General features: G+C 46.3%; 1 protein-coding gene across 1 annotated transcript in view; it reads right to left on the minus strand.

The window, feature by feature from the left end:
- LOC119431680 (uncharacterized) overlaps positions 1-6,607 on the minus strand; it is a 46,212-nt gene extending 39,605 nt beyond the window's left edge. Inside the window, exon 1 of the mRNA XM_037699158.2 lies at positions 6,366-6,607. Coding sequence (XP_037555086.1) covers positions 6,366-6,426 — 61 coding nt within the window. The 5' untranslated portion in view covers positions 6,427-6,607. The remainder of the gene's footprint in view (positions 1-6,365) is intronic.
- Positions 6,608-13,979: the final 7,372 nt, after the last annotated feature.

The raw sequence follows: 13,979 nt of genomic DNA on the forward strand, positions 1-13,979 counted from the left end.
CGCCTTGTCAGCCGTAGAGTTTCCTACAATTACTAGAGGGAACTCCAGCGCTTCGATCGTCCAGCCACCATGGGAATGATGGGTACTACATGGATTTGTCTAATCTTCGTGCTTGGGGCTTCAGATGTCCTTGTGGTTTAGTTTATTATGCTTTATCTGGGCCTAAATTTCACAAGTTTCAAGCCACCTTATACTGTCTTTTAAGGTCGGCGTGGTGCAGAATGTTCGGCAATGTAAATATGTGCATTTCACTGCCCGTACTCCTCACGCATGTATAAATAAGTCACGCATGCCACATAAGCATAAACCCCCCACACACATCATTACCACGCATAACACATTCCGCACCACGCCGACAGCCATATAATGCTACACACACCTTGGTCAGTTCTCGTTCATGGAGGTATTTAAATTTTCTTTTTTTTTTCGCGATGTCTTGTTTTATAAGAAAATTGGCAGTCTCGCCCGAAGGGCGAAGCACGGACAGTGATAGCAAGGCGTAGCGTTGCGCTTGAAGGCCTCGATGTTCCAACTATACAAGGGTGCGACACCTTGGCACGACCTAGCACGCAAGGCAACTCGCCAGAATGAACTGCGCCTTGCCACCCGTAGAGTTTCCTACAATTACTAGAGGGAACTCCGGCGCTTCGATCGTCCAGCCACCATAGGAATGATGGGTACTACATGGATTTGTCTGATCTTCGTGCTTGGGGCTTCAGACGTTCTTGTGGCTTCGTTTATTACGCTTTATCTGGGCCTAAATTTGTCTAAGTTTCAAGCTACTTTATACTGTCTTTTTTTAATGCAGGAGGTAATAACACTCTCCAAGCACGCATAATCACTGCTAATTGCAGTGGTTCCACTTGTCCATGCGTCCGTGGCTTAATGGTTTCAATACCGGGCTTCTGTGTTTGAAGTCCTGTGTTCGAATTCTGCCGTCGGACAGTTGTAATAAGGCTTACTTAATTATTTGAAACGCAGTATGGCTCTTAAAAGTGGTCACCTTGCAATGTCAGGAAGCCATTTAAAGCCACAAGGACGAAGCTTAGGCAAATCCATGTGCTTTCCCATTTTTTCCGTGCAGGCTGAACTGTCCTACTTGCAACTCACGTGGACATTAGCGCCACAGTTCCCTCTAGTTATTGCATGGAACTCTATGCTGTCAGCTACCAGGCGTCCCAGAACGCTGGCGTCATTAGCTCCATCAATGGCGTTGTGGGCGTCGCACATCGGCGCTGCCGCACGAGATGGAACCGACGGGAGACCGTTGGTTTATTAGCCAGCGGCCAGTGAAGTATTAGACAACGGCAGCTATATCCTACTGCTTAGACCAGAGCATACACACAGCAGCTCAGCAGGGAACTAACTCTGGGATGCTTACAGAGTGTGCGTGCGTGCCATCGCTCGTGCCTGCAGGGGAAGGTGGAACGCTGCGCCTGGGTGATTGAGCGCAGCGTTGCCGGTGCGCCCACTTTGCTTCGTCGTATTAACAGCGGAGCTGTTCTTAGTCGAGCGTGCGCCGTCGATGACGGCGCCGTAACGCAGGAGCAGAGCCGGAGAGCTAGGTCCCGTGGCCCGCTCGCCTGAAGGAGAGGAGCCGACCAATCGGAGCGCGCGCCGGGGAGGAGGAGGAGAGGTGCGGGGTATATAATAGCAGGTGTTTGCGCCGCGCGCTCTTCGCACGATGGACGCCGGTCAGCGTCCATCACTGTTAAAAGAAAACACGCGACAGTCGCAGAAACAGAACGACCAGAGCTCCGCTGTTTCGAGAGATTTCACTTCGTGGAAGTGGCTGTTCATCGAAATGCAGTAGGCGGCGACAGCTTGCTTCATTTTCGCTTCACACTTTACACTCTACCATCTCCTCCGCCTACAAGATTACGCACCCTGTATGCCTACAACGTTCCAGCGGTAGGAAAGTGAGTGCCTATAGCATTCGTTCATCAATGACTGAAGTGAGTTCCTTGCGTTGCTTATCAACGGTTTAGAGTGCGACTGCCGCGGCACCAGACAATAGGATTATCTTTTATCGGAGTATAGGTCGAATGCCCTGCTCTAATTCGCTCACTCGATAAGCCATTGGTTTGCTGTTGAACGATGATAGGCGATTTTCGCATTACTTTCGCGCAGAGAAAACGTTTCATCATCATCATCAGATTTATGTACGCTGCAGGACAAAGGCCCCAGGGAGAGAGACAACTCAACGATAATGTAAGTTCTTGGCCTGTAAACACAATGCATAGACCTCACTATATTGGCATAGTGGAATCGAAGTTCCTTGTCCTATTATTTTCCTTTTCTTTTCATTTTCATTTTTTTCGACATCAAGAAATATTTGGTACTAGGTACATAATATTCGAAGGCACTTTTTTTTCTTGTGTTCGATCCGAAATTTTTCGCTAATTATTCCAGCACTCCTGCTATTGAGACCCGTGCATTTTCTGCGCCGTGGTTAAGAGAACCCCCTTTCTGCACATTCGCTGTCACCAGGGCTGATCAATCTGGTCCTGCAGACAATAGCGAAATGAGGTAAGGAAGAAAAAAAAAAGCGACGCGGAAACAATGGGCGGGTTATCAAGCCTTTGTTGCCATCGCAGCCGTGCCTGTTTCTACTCCGCCTCAACTGAGGTCGTTCCAACACGCACGCAGCATATATGAGGGAACAAAAACCTCTCATGGCCTATTTATGTCCACTTCTCAATCACACGTTTTGCCAGCACGTGGCCGACTGCAGTCAGAGCGCCATTGTATTTATTTATTTATTTACTTACATTTCATGCTATATATATATATATATATATATATATATATATATATATGCAGGGTGATCAAAGTTAAGTTGACAGTTTTCTTTTTTTTTAATAGGCGCTGGGACGTACGTGAAGACCACCTCTACAGTAGGGTTACGTGGCGAGGGGGACACAGTGAGATGATAATTATCGCTGTTAGCAGTGCAATAAATAAAAATTGAATAATTAACCTTTGACTGGCCGCATTAAGAAGACACGTTTGCATTTCAAAGTTATAGGCATGCAGTCGTTTTTCTACAGAGTTTCACTTGGCAGAATTCTTCTAGCGTATCCGTGCTTTCAGATATCGAACTGCGAAGTTTAATTGCCGTACGCATGATCACGCATGCAAGACAGCGAGCACTTATGCAAACACTTTTGTGCTTCAATGCATAAAACAACGTTTTGTTGAGAAAGCAACTGGAACGCCCAATGCATTTTCCCGCAAAGTTCTGGAATTAATATCTCGGAACTGGTGTCACGGCCGCTCGATAATTTTTTTTTTTTTTTAATCCAGCGGCCGTGCTGATGTCATCCTGAGAATTCGTTCCAAGTGAATCCGCCTTGCGAACTCCACGGCTACAACTAGTAAATTGCAATATGGGCCGTACGGTAATTAGTTCAAACTTAATAAGCAAATTTTGTTCATTAGTCAATTACGCATTTCAATTTTTTCTGCAAGTAATGTCCACCTCTCCGAGTAGACCAGCTCATGAACTAGAATTGCGCTATCTTCCACAGGCAACCTTTACAGATTTTTGAAGGTGTTCGCTGAAACACCCTGTGTATATGGATGGGTATTGACCCTTTTCGAGGAGCAGTTTGTTTTAGAGAAACGAGATGGCGCTCACGGCGGCGCGCCATACCTCTCCTCAGGGACCGCGCACCAATACGAAACCATTACCGCTTCTACCTTGCTTCTGTGCTTTCAGCTGTCGTAAATGCCACTGAGCTTTCGCTAACACACTGTGCTCCAATCATGCTAGATTGAATCATGTGGATTGAAGACGTGTGCAGTAGTTGGCAGCAAAAATAGTGACTGGCATGTTAAGGAATAGAATGAATCTGTGTGGCCAAGTTCGCGGACCGCTGCTGCAACTGTCCGAACGTGTTACCGGCACTTCGTAATGTACGGCTTTCCTCGAGGATACAGAAATTTGCTCATCCGCCAGCCTTGTATCGCTAACCTTCAAAGAAAGGGCTTCATCCCCAGAACGCCGGCAAGAGTGAGTACCACTCGTTAAACAATGACAAAGGGAATAACGCCGCTTCCTGTCATAGTAAGTTTCGCGCACGTTATCTATGCACATCTTTCCCAAATGGCAGGAAAACTTACGCCCGCTCTTTCGCCGATGTGTCAAGAATAAGTGAATGGGCGTACACTTGAATATAAGCGCACTGTATACGCACAATAAATGACGGACAACACCTATATAGGGCGCACGAGTGGTCGAAGCTGAATGTTCCGTGATGGTCCACAACAGTAAGTGAGTTACTAGCTGTAATATATATTTGCTACAAGGTACCCAATGTACAAAACAGCTAAGTTTCAAGCCTTGTGCGCAGCAAGAACAAATCTATAGGAACTGAGCACACCCGCGAGCGATTAGGCAGAAAATAATCAGATAGTGGCCGCACCGAGGAACTTCACTGAGTCAGAAACTGACAAGCCACTGCTTCAAAATATTTGCCGAATAAAGAACAAAGAGCAAAACACACTAATCCTGACTTAATTCATAATCGGAAAGCTTGGATAGCTTGGAATACATATTTAGCCCCGCTTTTAGAACAAGCACCATATACGCTGTTTGCGCCTTTTGGACATAGCTTAATCAGCTCCGAAATCGCTTTTGCATGTTCTCTGAAGCTGTGATCAAAGCTTCGTGTCGTCCACCTAGTCACCGTCTACAATATCTCCGAAAACAGAGGTTTTCTAAGCCGCGCAAGCGTCATACACTTCCATTGTAAACAAGGAGGCAACGGAGGCAGTTGAGGCAAGCAATGGACGCGTCACCACGTGATCAAACATGGCAGCGCCCACGGGAAGTCACCGCGAAAAGGGTCAATAGCCATATCTATGGAGGTTTACGTAGGAAGCCTCATAGTGAGTTAAGTGGCCCGCGGGGCCGAATACAACCTCGAAGGACGCGAACGTCTCGGCGTAACACGCTGCCGCATCCGGACATTGACAGTGGCAACAACGAATGAATGGATGAGATATTGAGCGGCTGCTTGCATAATCGGATTTGTGATAGGAAAAGTGAGCGCACGAATGGGAAAGTGATACATTATTGGGCGAGTGATTATAGTGACCAAATTCATGATGACTGAGTTTGTTTTCTCTAGTTAGTTAGTTAGTTCGTTAGTTAGCTTAATCAGCTCCGAAATCGCTTTTGCATGTTCTCTGAAGCTGTGATCAAAGCTTCGTGTCGTCCACCTAGTCACCGTCTACAATATCTCCGAAAACAGAGGTTTTCTAAGCCGCGCAAGCGTCATACACTTCCATTGTAAACAAGGAGGCAACGGAGGCAGTTGAGGCAAGCAATGGACGCGTCACCACGTGATCAAACATGGCAGCGCCCACGGGATCACCGCGAAAAGGGTCAATAGCCATATCTATGGAAGGTTTACGTAGGAAGCCTCATAGTGAGTTAAGTGGCCCGCGGGGCCGAATACAACCTCGAAGGACGCGAACGTCTCGGCGTAACACGCTGCCGCATCCGGACAATTGACAGTGGCAACAACGAATGAATGGATGAGATATTGAGCGGCTGCTTGCATAATCGGATTTGTGATAGGAAAAGTGAGCGCACGAATGGGAAAGTGATACATTATTGGGCGAGTGATTATAGTGACCAAATTCATGATGAACTGAGTTTGTTTCTCTAGTTAGTTAGTTAGTTCGTTAGTTAGTTAGTTAGTTAGTTAGTTAGTTAGTTAGTTAGTTAGTTAGTTAGTTAGTTAGTTAGTAGTAGTTAGTAGTTAGTTAGTTAGTTAGTTAGTTAGTTAGTTAGTTAGTTAGTTAGTTAGTTAGTTAGTTAGTTAGTTAGTTAGTTAGTTAGTTAGTTAGAAACGACTAGAACTGTCTGCGCATCGTCGTGCATACAGGTGTGTCGAGCTTCATCATCATCAGCAGCAGCCTATATTTATGTCCACTGCAGGACGAAGACCTCTCCCTGCGATCTCCAATTACCCCTGTCTCTTGGGCTAGCTGATTCCAACTTGCGCCTGCAAATTTCCTAACTTCATCACCCCACCTCGTTTTCTGCCGTCCTCGACTGCGCTTCCCTTCTCTCGGTGCCCATTCTGTAACTCTAATGGTCCACCGCGGTTATCCATCTTACGCATTACGTGGCCTGCCCAGCTCCATTTCTTTTTTCTCTTAATATCACTTAGAATATCGTGTCGAGCTTACCCGCTGGCAATGCTCGCAGTTCCCCGCGCTCATGAAGAGGCGGCATGCCTGGCCACGCGAAACAAAGTATAAGGCAGTAACGGCCGCCTCATAAGCACCGAAACAAGAAACGAAAAGTGCCCACAAACCCCGTACTTGGCAGTAATTAGGTCTATACTCACATGCTGCTAGGTGGAACAGTACCACAAGGACAGCACACGCGGTCGCCGCGGCGGATGCCATTGTGCGTGGTCTTGGCTACGTTCTCCTTTTTGTTTTAGGCTGAACAGCGCGAGGGTCAATAAGGCGGCGGATTGGTACCACTGACGCGTCTCCGGGTTATATACTGTGCCGCGAGTGAGTTATCCGCCGAAAAACGCCCACCACCCGTCCGAGACCAGACGGAGAGGCGAAATGAGCGGCGAGTACAGCACCTTTGGACCTTATCTCACTAGAAACGAGATCGAAGCCCACACGCCCCGCTGCGGAGATAAGCGGTAGGCATTGTTCTTGAGAGGATCGTGCCTGGAATGGCCCCTCGCCCCGCATCATCCGTTATCTCGGTTCTGTAACGTTTTTTCCCGTGCATCCTGGTTTTATCGCTTATGAATAGCGTCGTGGAGAAGTAATCATTATCATCAGCAGCAGCCTATTTCGTGTCCACTGTATATAGGACGAACGCCTCTCCCAGCGATCTCCAATTACCCCTGTCTTGCGCCAGCAGACCCCATCTTAATTTCTTAAGTATAAAGTGGAGGTATAGGACCACGCTCAACCACATTTTGTGGAGGTGTGACAGGAAACCCAGAAGGCCAGGTAATTATCTAGCTAACCCCCATTACAGAGAAATGGGAGGTACAGCTCGCCAACTCGGACCCAGAGGTATACAGATGGCGCTTCTGAACCAAGCCCGGCGGGCAGCCAAGGCTAGTGGAGCCCAGGACCTGGGGCACCACCCATATGAACTCCAAGACCGTATCATTCCCTCAACAGACTTCATCATCATTATCATCATCTTCATTTCACCACACCATCTAGTTCTCTGCGGCCCTCGATGGCGCACCCCTTCTCTTGGCACCCATTCTGTGACCCGATAGGCCACCGGTTATCTTCTCCACAGATTACATGATGTGTTCAGTTCCACTTTTTTACCTTAATCTCAGTAGCTACCCATTTACTCTGTAATCCGCACAGTCGTATTTAGGGACACATCATGGATGGTGATGGCCATTGGTTATTCGTTTATCTATTCATTAATTTATTAAGTCCCAAATGTATATTGGGACCTAATACCTTGCACGTATAGTATACACGGTGTCGAAGAAGACTTCGCCCCGATTTCCGCCAGCTGGGGTGCTATCCAGGGCATTTCCAAGTGCCGCCATGTTGGCATTCTCAGCCAATCAGATGAGCCGTATATATATATATATATATATATATATATATATATATATATATATATAAGGATGCCCTGTGGGACAATAAGAGATGACATTATGGCGAAATTTGATGTTGTCCAGTACTGCACCCCATGTGGCTTCTTGAAGGGACGAGAAAACCTGCAGCGATACTGTTGGATTCGAACTGCAGACCTGCAGATTCGAAGGCAATGACGTGTGACTAAGCTCGCAAGTGCCCGTCAGGACTATAGGGACTCCTTCGGCAAGACTGCGTCGCAATTCCGTTTAACGGCCGCGTTATCCCGCGCTACAGCTGCGACAGCCGCTACGACCGGTGCTGCAAGTTTGGCGCTTCTGTGGAGTACGGAACGCAATGCCAATGGCAATGAATTCTTGCGGTGATAATAGGCGAAAGTGGAACGCCAAGTAAGACGCGTTCCGAGATTTAATTAAGGAGCGACGAAATTCGTACTGCCACAAAGAACGAATAATTTTACTTTCCGTTCTGTTCAGGAAGACTTATACATAGACTGCCGAGTGACCAGAGGGGAGCAGCGAAGTTACGGTAGCCACCGTAGCGAAGTGTTTCAGCACGCGGCCAAGCGATTCGCCATTTTGCGTGGCCTACGCCAACTGTCCACGTGTGAACAACAGCCCCACACAATAAAGAACTCTCGTTGGAAGGTTATATCTATACACTTTCACTGCGGGCCCAAAGAGGCTCGATGGGAATGCCACTTTGGCTTTCACGATAACCATTCTCGCGCACTTGTATAGGGCGCTGATATGAGTGTGTGTTACCTGTCTGATGCAAATAAATCGGTATTTTGCGCCAGCAAACACCTCTTTTTATCTCGTTGAGACAACTTTGGCAGCGCACACGACTCAATGCGCTCGGCTTTGGACAGCACGCGTTGACCAGTCACGGTGTGACGAAAAGACACCTATGCTATCCATATGTGATCCCTTGTATATTTTAACGCACATTGCCTTGGATCCTCTTTTTTATATTATCTCGGAAGCGATTACGTACAATATTCATCCCGGATATAAATCCCGATGTCCGAGGAACTGTGTGGAAGTGGCTTAATCATGTTATTGCCGTCGGCTTAATTTCGGGAAAGTTGGCCCCATTTTGGTCTAGAGTTTCCAGACAGTTGGGGGTGTCGTCACCAGACGACGAAAGGTGCCAGTGAAGTGCCTTTCCAGTACTACGAACTGATATGGAAATCAAGGATGGCAGCACAAACATGGCAACCCACCACACAATGCTACGTATTCATATCTTTGTTTAAGCAAGGAGAAACGGTTGTTACTACAAGCAAACTGAAATATAAGGAGACGGTTACTTTCTCTACGTACATAAGGGCTACCACGCATACATAGACCACATAACCGGTGTACTTAAGCAAAGTATGTTTCCCACATATCCGGGCTGCTTCTCACCTAAATGCAAAAACTGCGAGGCCTATAAAGCGGACCTGACACATATATTGAGCGACTGCCCCGGGCTCAAACCTAGGGCGGAACTCCAACTTAATAACACTTCGGACTGGGAGGTAGCGGTGTCCAGCTCGGATCCCGCCGTCCAGCTGCGGACCGTCATCTGGGCTTTGGAGGTCGCCGAAAGTCAAAGGCTTACGGCCACCTCAAGCCGCCTAGCAGAAGAAGAAACGCAGTAATTCAAATAACTACTCTGCATCTGACGAAAATAAAGTTTTCCCTCCTCCTCCTCCTTCACGTTCGTAAACCACCTTTATTCGATAATAAGAACCGACTTAGGGTAGGATGCCAAGTTGAAAATGCAATTTTTAAAGAAAAACCTCGATGTTTATTTTTTTCTTTGTTAGATGTGCGATTCATTTGAGAATTTTTTGCAGCAAAAATTATGTCCCTGCACTGTCTCTTTCAATATATACGGCGAAACTTGTAACTCTACCCAGTGTCTGTGAAAGTGAAGCTATCGGTTTGGTGTTCAACATAAAAATGCTAAAAAATGTGTAGCATTTTCTTCTTTTTTCTGACATTAACATTATGTTAAAAAAGCAACAAAAGAGACAGACAGACCGACAAACAAACACACGGACAGAAAAGTACAAACACTGAATAATACTGCCACAATAGTGCAAAGGACAGATGGTCAGACGGGCGGACGGAACAGTACAGAAATGACCCTACAAACACAGGGCAGACCGTCAAAAGGACGGGCAGAGCAGTACAAACACAGAACAGGTCGAGGATTCGACGCCCGGCCATCAAAGGACGTGGTTTCGACTCTCGAGCTTCACGATGTCAATTGGAATTCAACTTGGAGATGTCGCTGGTTCGCGCATACCTCAAAGTGTATTCGACTCCTACCAAAGGTCGAGGGATTGACTCCCACCAAAGATCGTGGGTTCGAGTGCCTTAATTAAATATATCGTAATTAAATGTGCCTTAGTTAACTTCGCCTTAATTAACAGCAAAGGTAGTGGGTTCGACTCTCGACCTTCACGACGTCAATTCGGATCCAACTTGGAGATATGGCCGGTTCGCCTACATCTCCAACTAGGTTCGACTCCCACCAAAGGTCGTGGGTACGAGTGCCTTAATAAACTGTAACTTAATTACCTGTGCCTTAATTAACGTTGCCTTAATTAACACCAGAAGTCATGTACGGGTTTGACTCCCACCGTAGTAACAATTGACCATGACCATGACTTTCGTGCCTGCAGGTTCAAGAGCAAGAGAAATACACCCGGACCAGCGCTGACATATTTTGCTCTCGAGCATGTCAAAAACAGCTACAGGGCTCACCATCATATTTACACTGATGGTTCTGTTACACGCCTACATCATCTCACATGTGTGGATTCCGCCTGCGAGTGTTACCATCTCTGCCACTCTCAGTCACCGTACTTAATCTACAGCCACGGAACTAGCTGCACTGCGGGCTGCTTTCAATTACATCACGGGCCAGACAGCCGAGTCTTGGGTCATCTTCACCGACTCAAGAGCGACCCTGCAGTACCTGAAGTCCCTACGCACGCAGGAACAACTCGTAATGGACGTCAGACGCCTGTGCAACAAAGCCTGCGAACTGCATCACAGCGTTGTGCTGCAGTGGTTGCCAGCCCACGGCGGAATACAAGGCAACGTCCAGGCTGAACACGCTGCCACAGCTGGACACGACACTTCGAGAGAAATGATCCAGATACCTTTCTCGAGAAAAGACACGACGACACTGGTATCTGCACACGCCAGGTGCTTCCAGCGATCCCCTGGACAGATGCAAGTCACCAGTACGGACCCCTATACGAAATTTATCCATCGTACGAGTTCTACATGCCGCGAGGCCTCAACAGAGAAGACAAACATGCCTACACCGCATCAGACTAAACGTCGCCTACACTAACTACTTCAACAGCAAGATTAAACTGACTGTCTCTCGCCAACGTGCTTTCAATGTGACGCCCCTGAAGACCTGAAACATGTTCTGGGTGACTTCTGGTGCTCAGAGAGACAGTCTTTGAAGGCCGCGCTACACCTTCAAGGGGACTCGAGCTTGGAAATGCGGCACATGCTCAGCCCATGGCAAAGCGCGCTTGTGTGTGTGTGTGTGTGCGTGTGTTAAGTGTTTAGCACTGTATATATCATAATAATCACCCAGCACCTGGAGTAGCATATCAGGCGAATAGCCAGGCTAACATCCCCAGCATCTCATTAAAGCATATTTCTCTATTTCACCCACCAAAGGTGGAAGGTTCGACGCCAGAGACGCTACCAAGCCTTTACCTTGCAAAAAAAAACGGTGGGCGACTTTAATCTTTGACTTAGGTGTCTCTTAGTGGCACTCGCACCTTGACGGTGTTTTTCTGTGCATTGGTGTGCGGTAATCAGTGATTTCTAATTATTTCTAATTATTCCAGACACTTCTAGAGCTGAACTTGTAGCTAAACTTCTGCTCTAATATCGTATCTATAATGAAACCTATGAATTTTGTACTGTACTACTTTTTCAGATTTATTTTCAATTTCATCCCCGATCGTCTCTGCTAATTAATTCTAATTATTCCAGATGCTTCAGTAACTCAACTTGTAACTAAACTTACGCTCTGATATCATATACATAATGAAATCCATAAATTTTGTACTGTACTTTTTCTATTTTTTATTATTTATTTTGAATTTCGTCTCACCTAATTAATTCTAATTATTCCAGACACTTCAGTAACTCAACTTGTAACTGAACTTATGCTCTGATATCATATCTATAATGAAACCCATGAATTCTGTACTGTACAATTTTTTTTTCTGAATTTCGTCCCCGGTCGTCTCTGGAGGTGGACCGGAATTGCTGCGCAAGAAACAAGAGTGTCACTCGATGCTCGTGCCACTAAAAAGGCCGGCACTAAAAAACGTGGCTGGAAACACTTAAGCTTCTCTAATACAATGCTATATAGCGGGAGTCTAGAAACCATGTACTGAATAGCAGATACATAAAAATTTGTTGCACCAGGCCGGGCTTTTTTTTTTTTTTTTCTCGAACAAACGAATAAAGCGACAGCCCGCTTTGTTCATTTGTTTTCTGACTCAGGCAATGCATGCCGATTCATAACCGGGTATACTAACGCACCACCATCAAAGCACGAACGCGTAGGTTGGGTTTTGTTTTTATAGTCGATACCGCCAGACATACAGAACCCTCCGGAACCACTTTTTAAGCAGCCACGGGACAATTTTTACCAAAATCGGGCTTAGCTAGCATCATGTAGCAGATTTTGCACTTCGTAGCTATGAAGCAATGTAGCAGCAGTTCTACCAATGCAGACCCCTTATGCCTGCTTATCTGGTAACGCGTCTTGAACCAGTCGAATCAATGCTTTGAGCCCATCAGAGATGACAAGATGGCGAATTCATTAACATGGCGGACTTTGATAGGCGAGCTGAATCCAGACCAGACCCCATCTTGCTTGCTTCGATTGTACGCAACTTGAACCTATCGAATTGATCTTTTGAGCCAATCAGAGATGGCAAGATGCGAATAAGACAAAATTGCAGACTTTTATAGACGTCCCGAATCCATTCCTGAACCCCTTTTGCCAGCTTCGCTTGTACGCATCTTGAACCCGACGAATTGCTGCTTTGAGCCAGAGATAAGATAGCGAATTCGACAAAATGGAAAGACTTTGATAGGCGTCCTGAATCGAGCCCTGAACCCCTTTTGTCTGCTTCGCTTACACGCACCTTTAACCTGTCGAATCGATATGTTTTGAGCCAATCAGAGATGACAAGACGGCGAATTCGACAAAATGGCGGACTTTGATAGGCGTCCTGAATCCAGTCCTGAACCCCTCTTGCCTGCTTCGCTGGTACGCGTCCTGAACCACTCAAATCAGTGTTTTCAGCCAATCAGGGATGATGAGATGGCGACTTTGACATGGCTTCCAGAATCCAAACCAGAGCCCCTAGGGGGTTCCCTGCTTCGCCTGTACGCGTCTTGAAACGGTCGAATAGATACTTTGAGCCAATCAGAGATGACAAGATGTCGAACAACATGGCGGCCTTTGATAAGCCTCCTGAATCCAGAACCAACCCCTGCTACCTGCTTCGCTTGTACGCATCTTTAACCAGTCCAATTAAATGAAGTAATTTGGCGGTTGGGGCGCTCGATAAATTCAGGCTCCATGCTTCAATTACGAAGTTCACAGCCACGTCCATCAAAAACTAGAAAACATGCAAACAAAAAGAAAGTAAAGAAACGAGACAATCTTTGTGTCATGAAGCACTAGCTCTGTCACCCGATTTATAGGCACCAATGTTCAATAGTTCAAATGATGCAATGATTGATGTTGTGAACATCGCGAAACAATGTCGACTTAATTGTACCGACAAAAAATGTTGGAGACATTTGTATCCAAATAAGACTGGAGAAGAAATTTCGAGATTTCCACAGGATTCTCTTGAAAAGCGATCCGACCTGTCTTTTTAACCGAGATTTTTTAAGTAATTAAATTCTGCCCCTTGCGTGCCAGGCATGCTAACCTCCCCCACCCCCGCATGGCTACGCGCCTGCAGTTCTGCCACCTACCCAATATTTCCTGTACGCTACTAGCAACATTTTTGTCAACAGCACGAAATATAGATTTTTTTTTTTACAAATGAAAAGTCATTTGACTGGCCCTCGTATGAAGATATCATAGCACATACACCTTTTCGGTATCGAAACTGGTTTATAGAAACAGGTATTGTGCTAAATTATTTCGGGCACTCTGACGTTCCCCAATATTCTTTTCTACGTGGTTTAAAGGATTTGGACCTTCAGTTAACGCAAGAAACTGACCAGTCGGAACTTTCAGGAGCGAGACTACTGCTGTCTAATGACGAAACAACCAATTAATACGTGGACCGTCTGATT

Source organism: Dermacentor silvarum, chromosome 10 (assembly GCF_013339745.2).
Source record: "Dermacentor silvarum isolate Dsil-2018 chromosome 10, BIME_Dsil_1.4, whole genome shotgun sequence".
In the NCBI taxonomy this organism is placed as follows: domain Eukaryota; kingdom Metazoa; phylum Arthropoda; class Arachnida; order Ixodida; family Ixodidae; genus Dermacentor; species Dermacentor silvarum.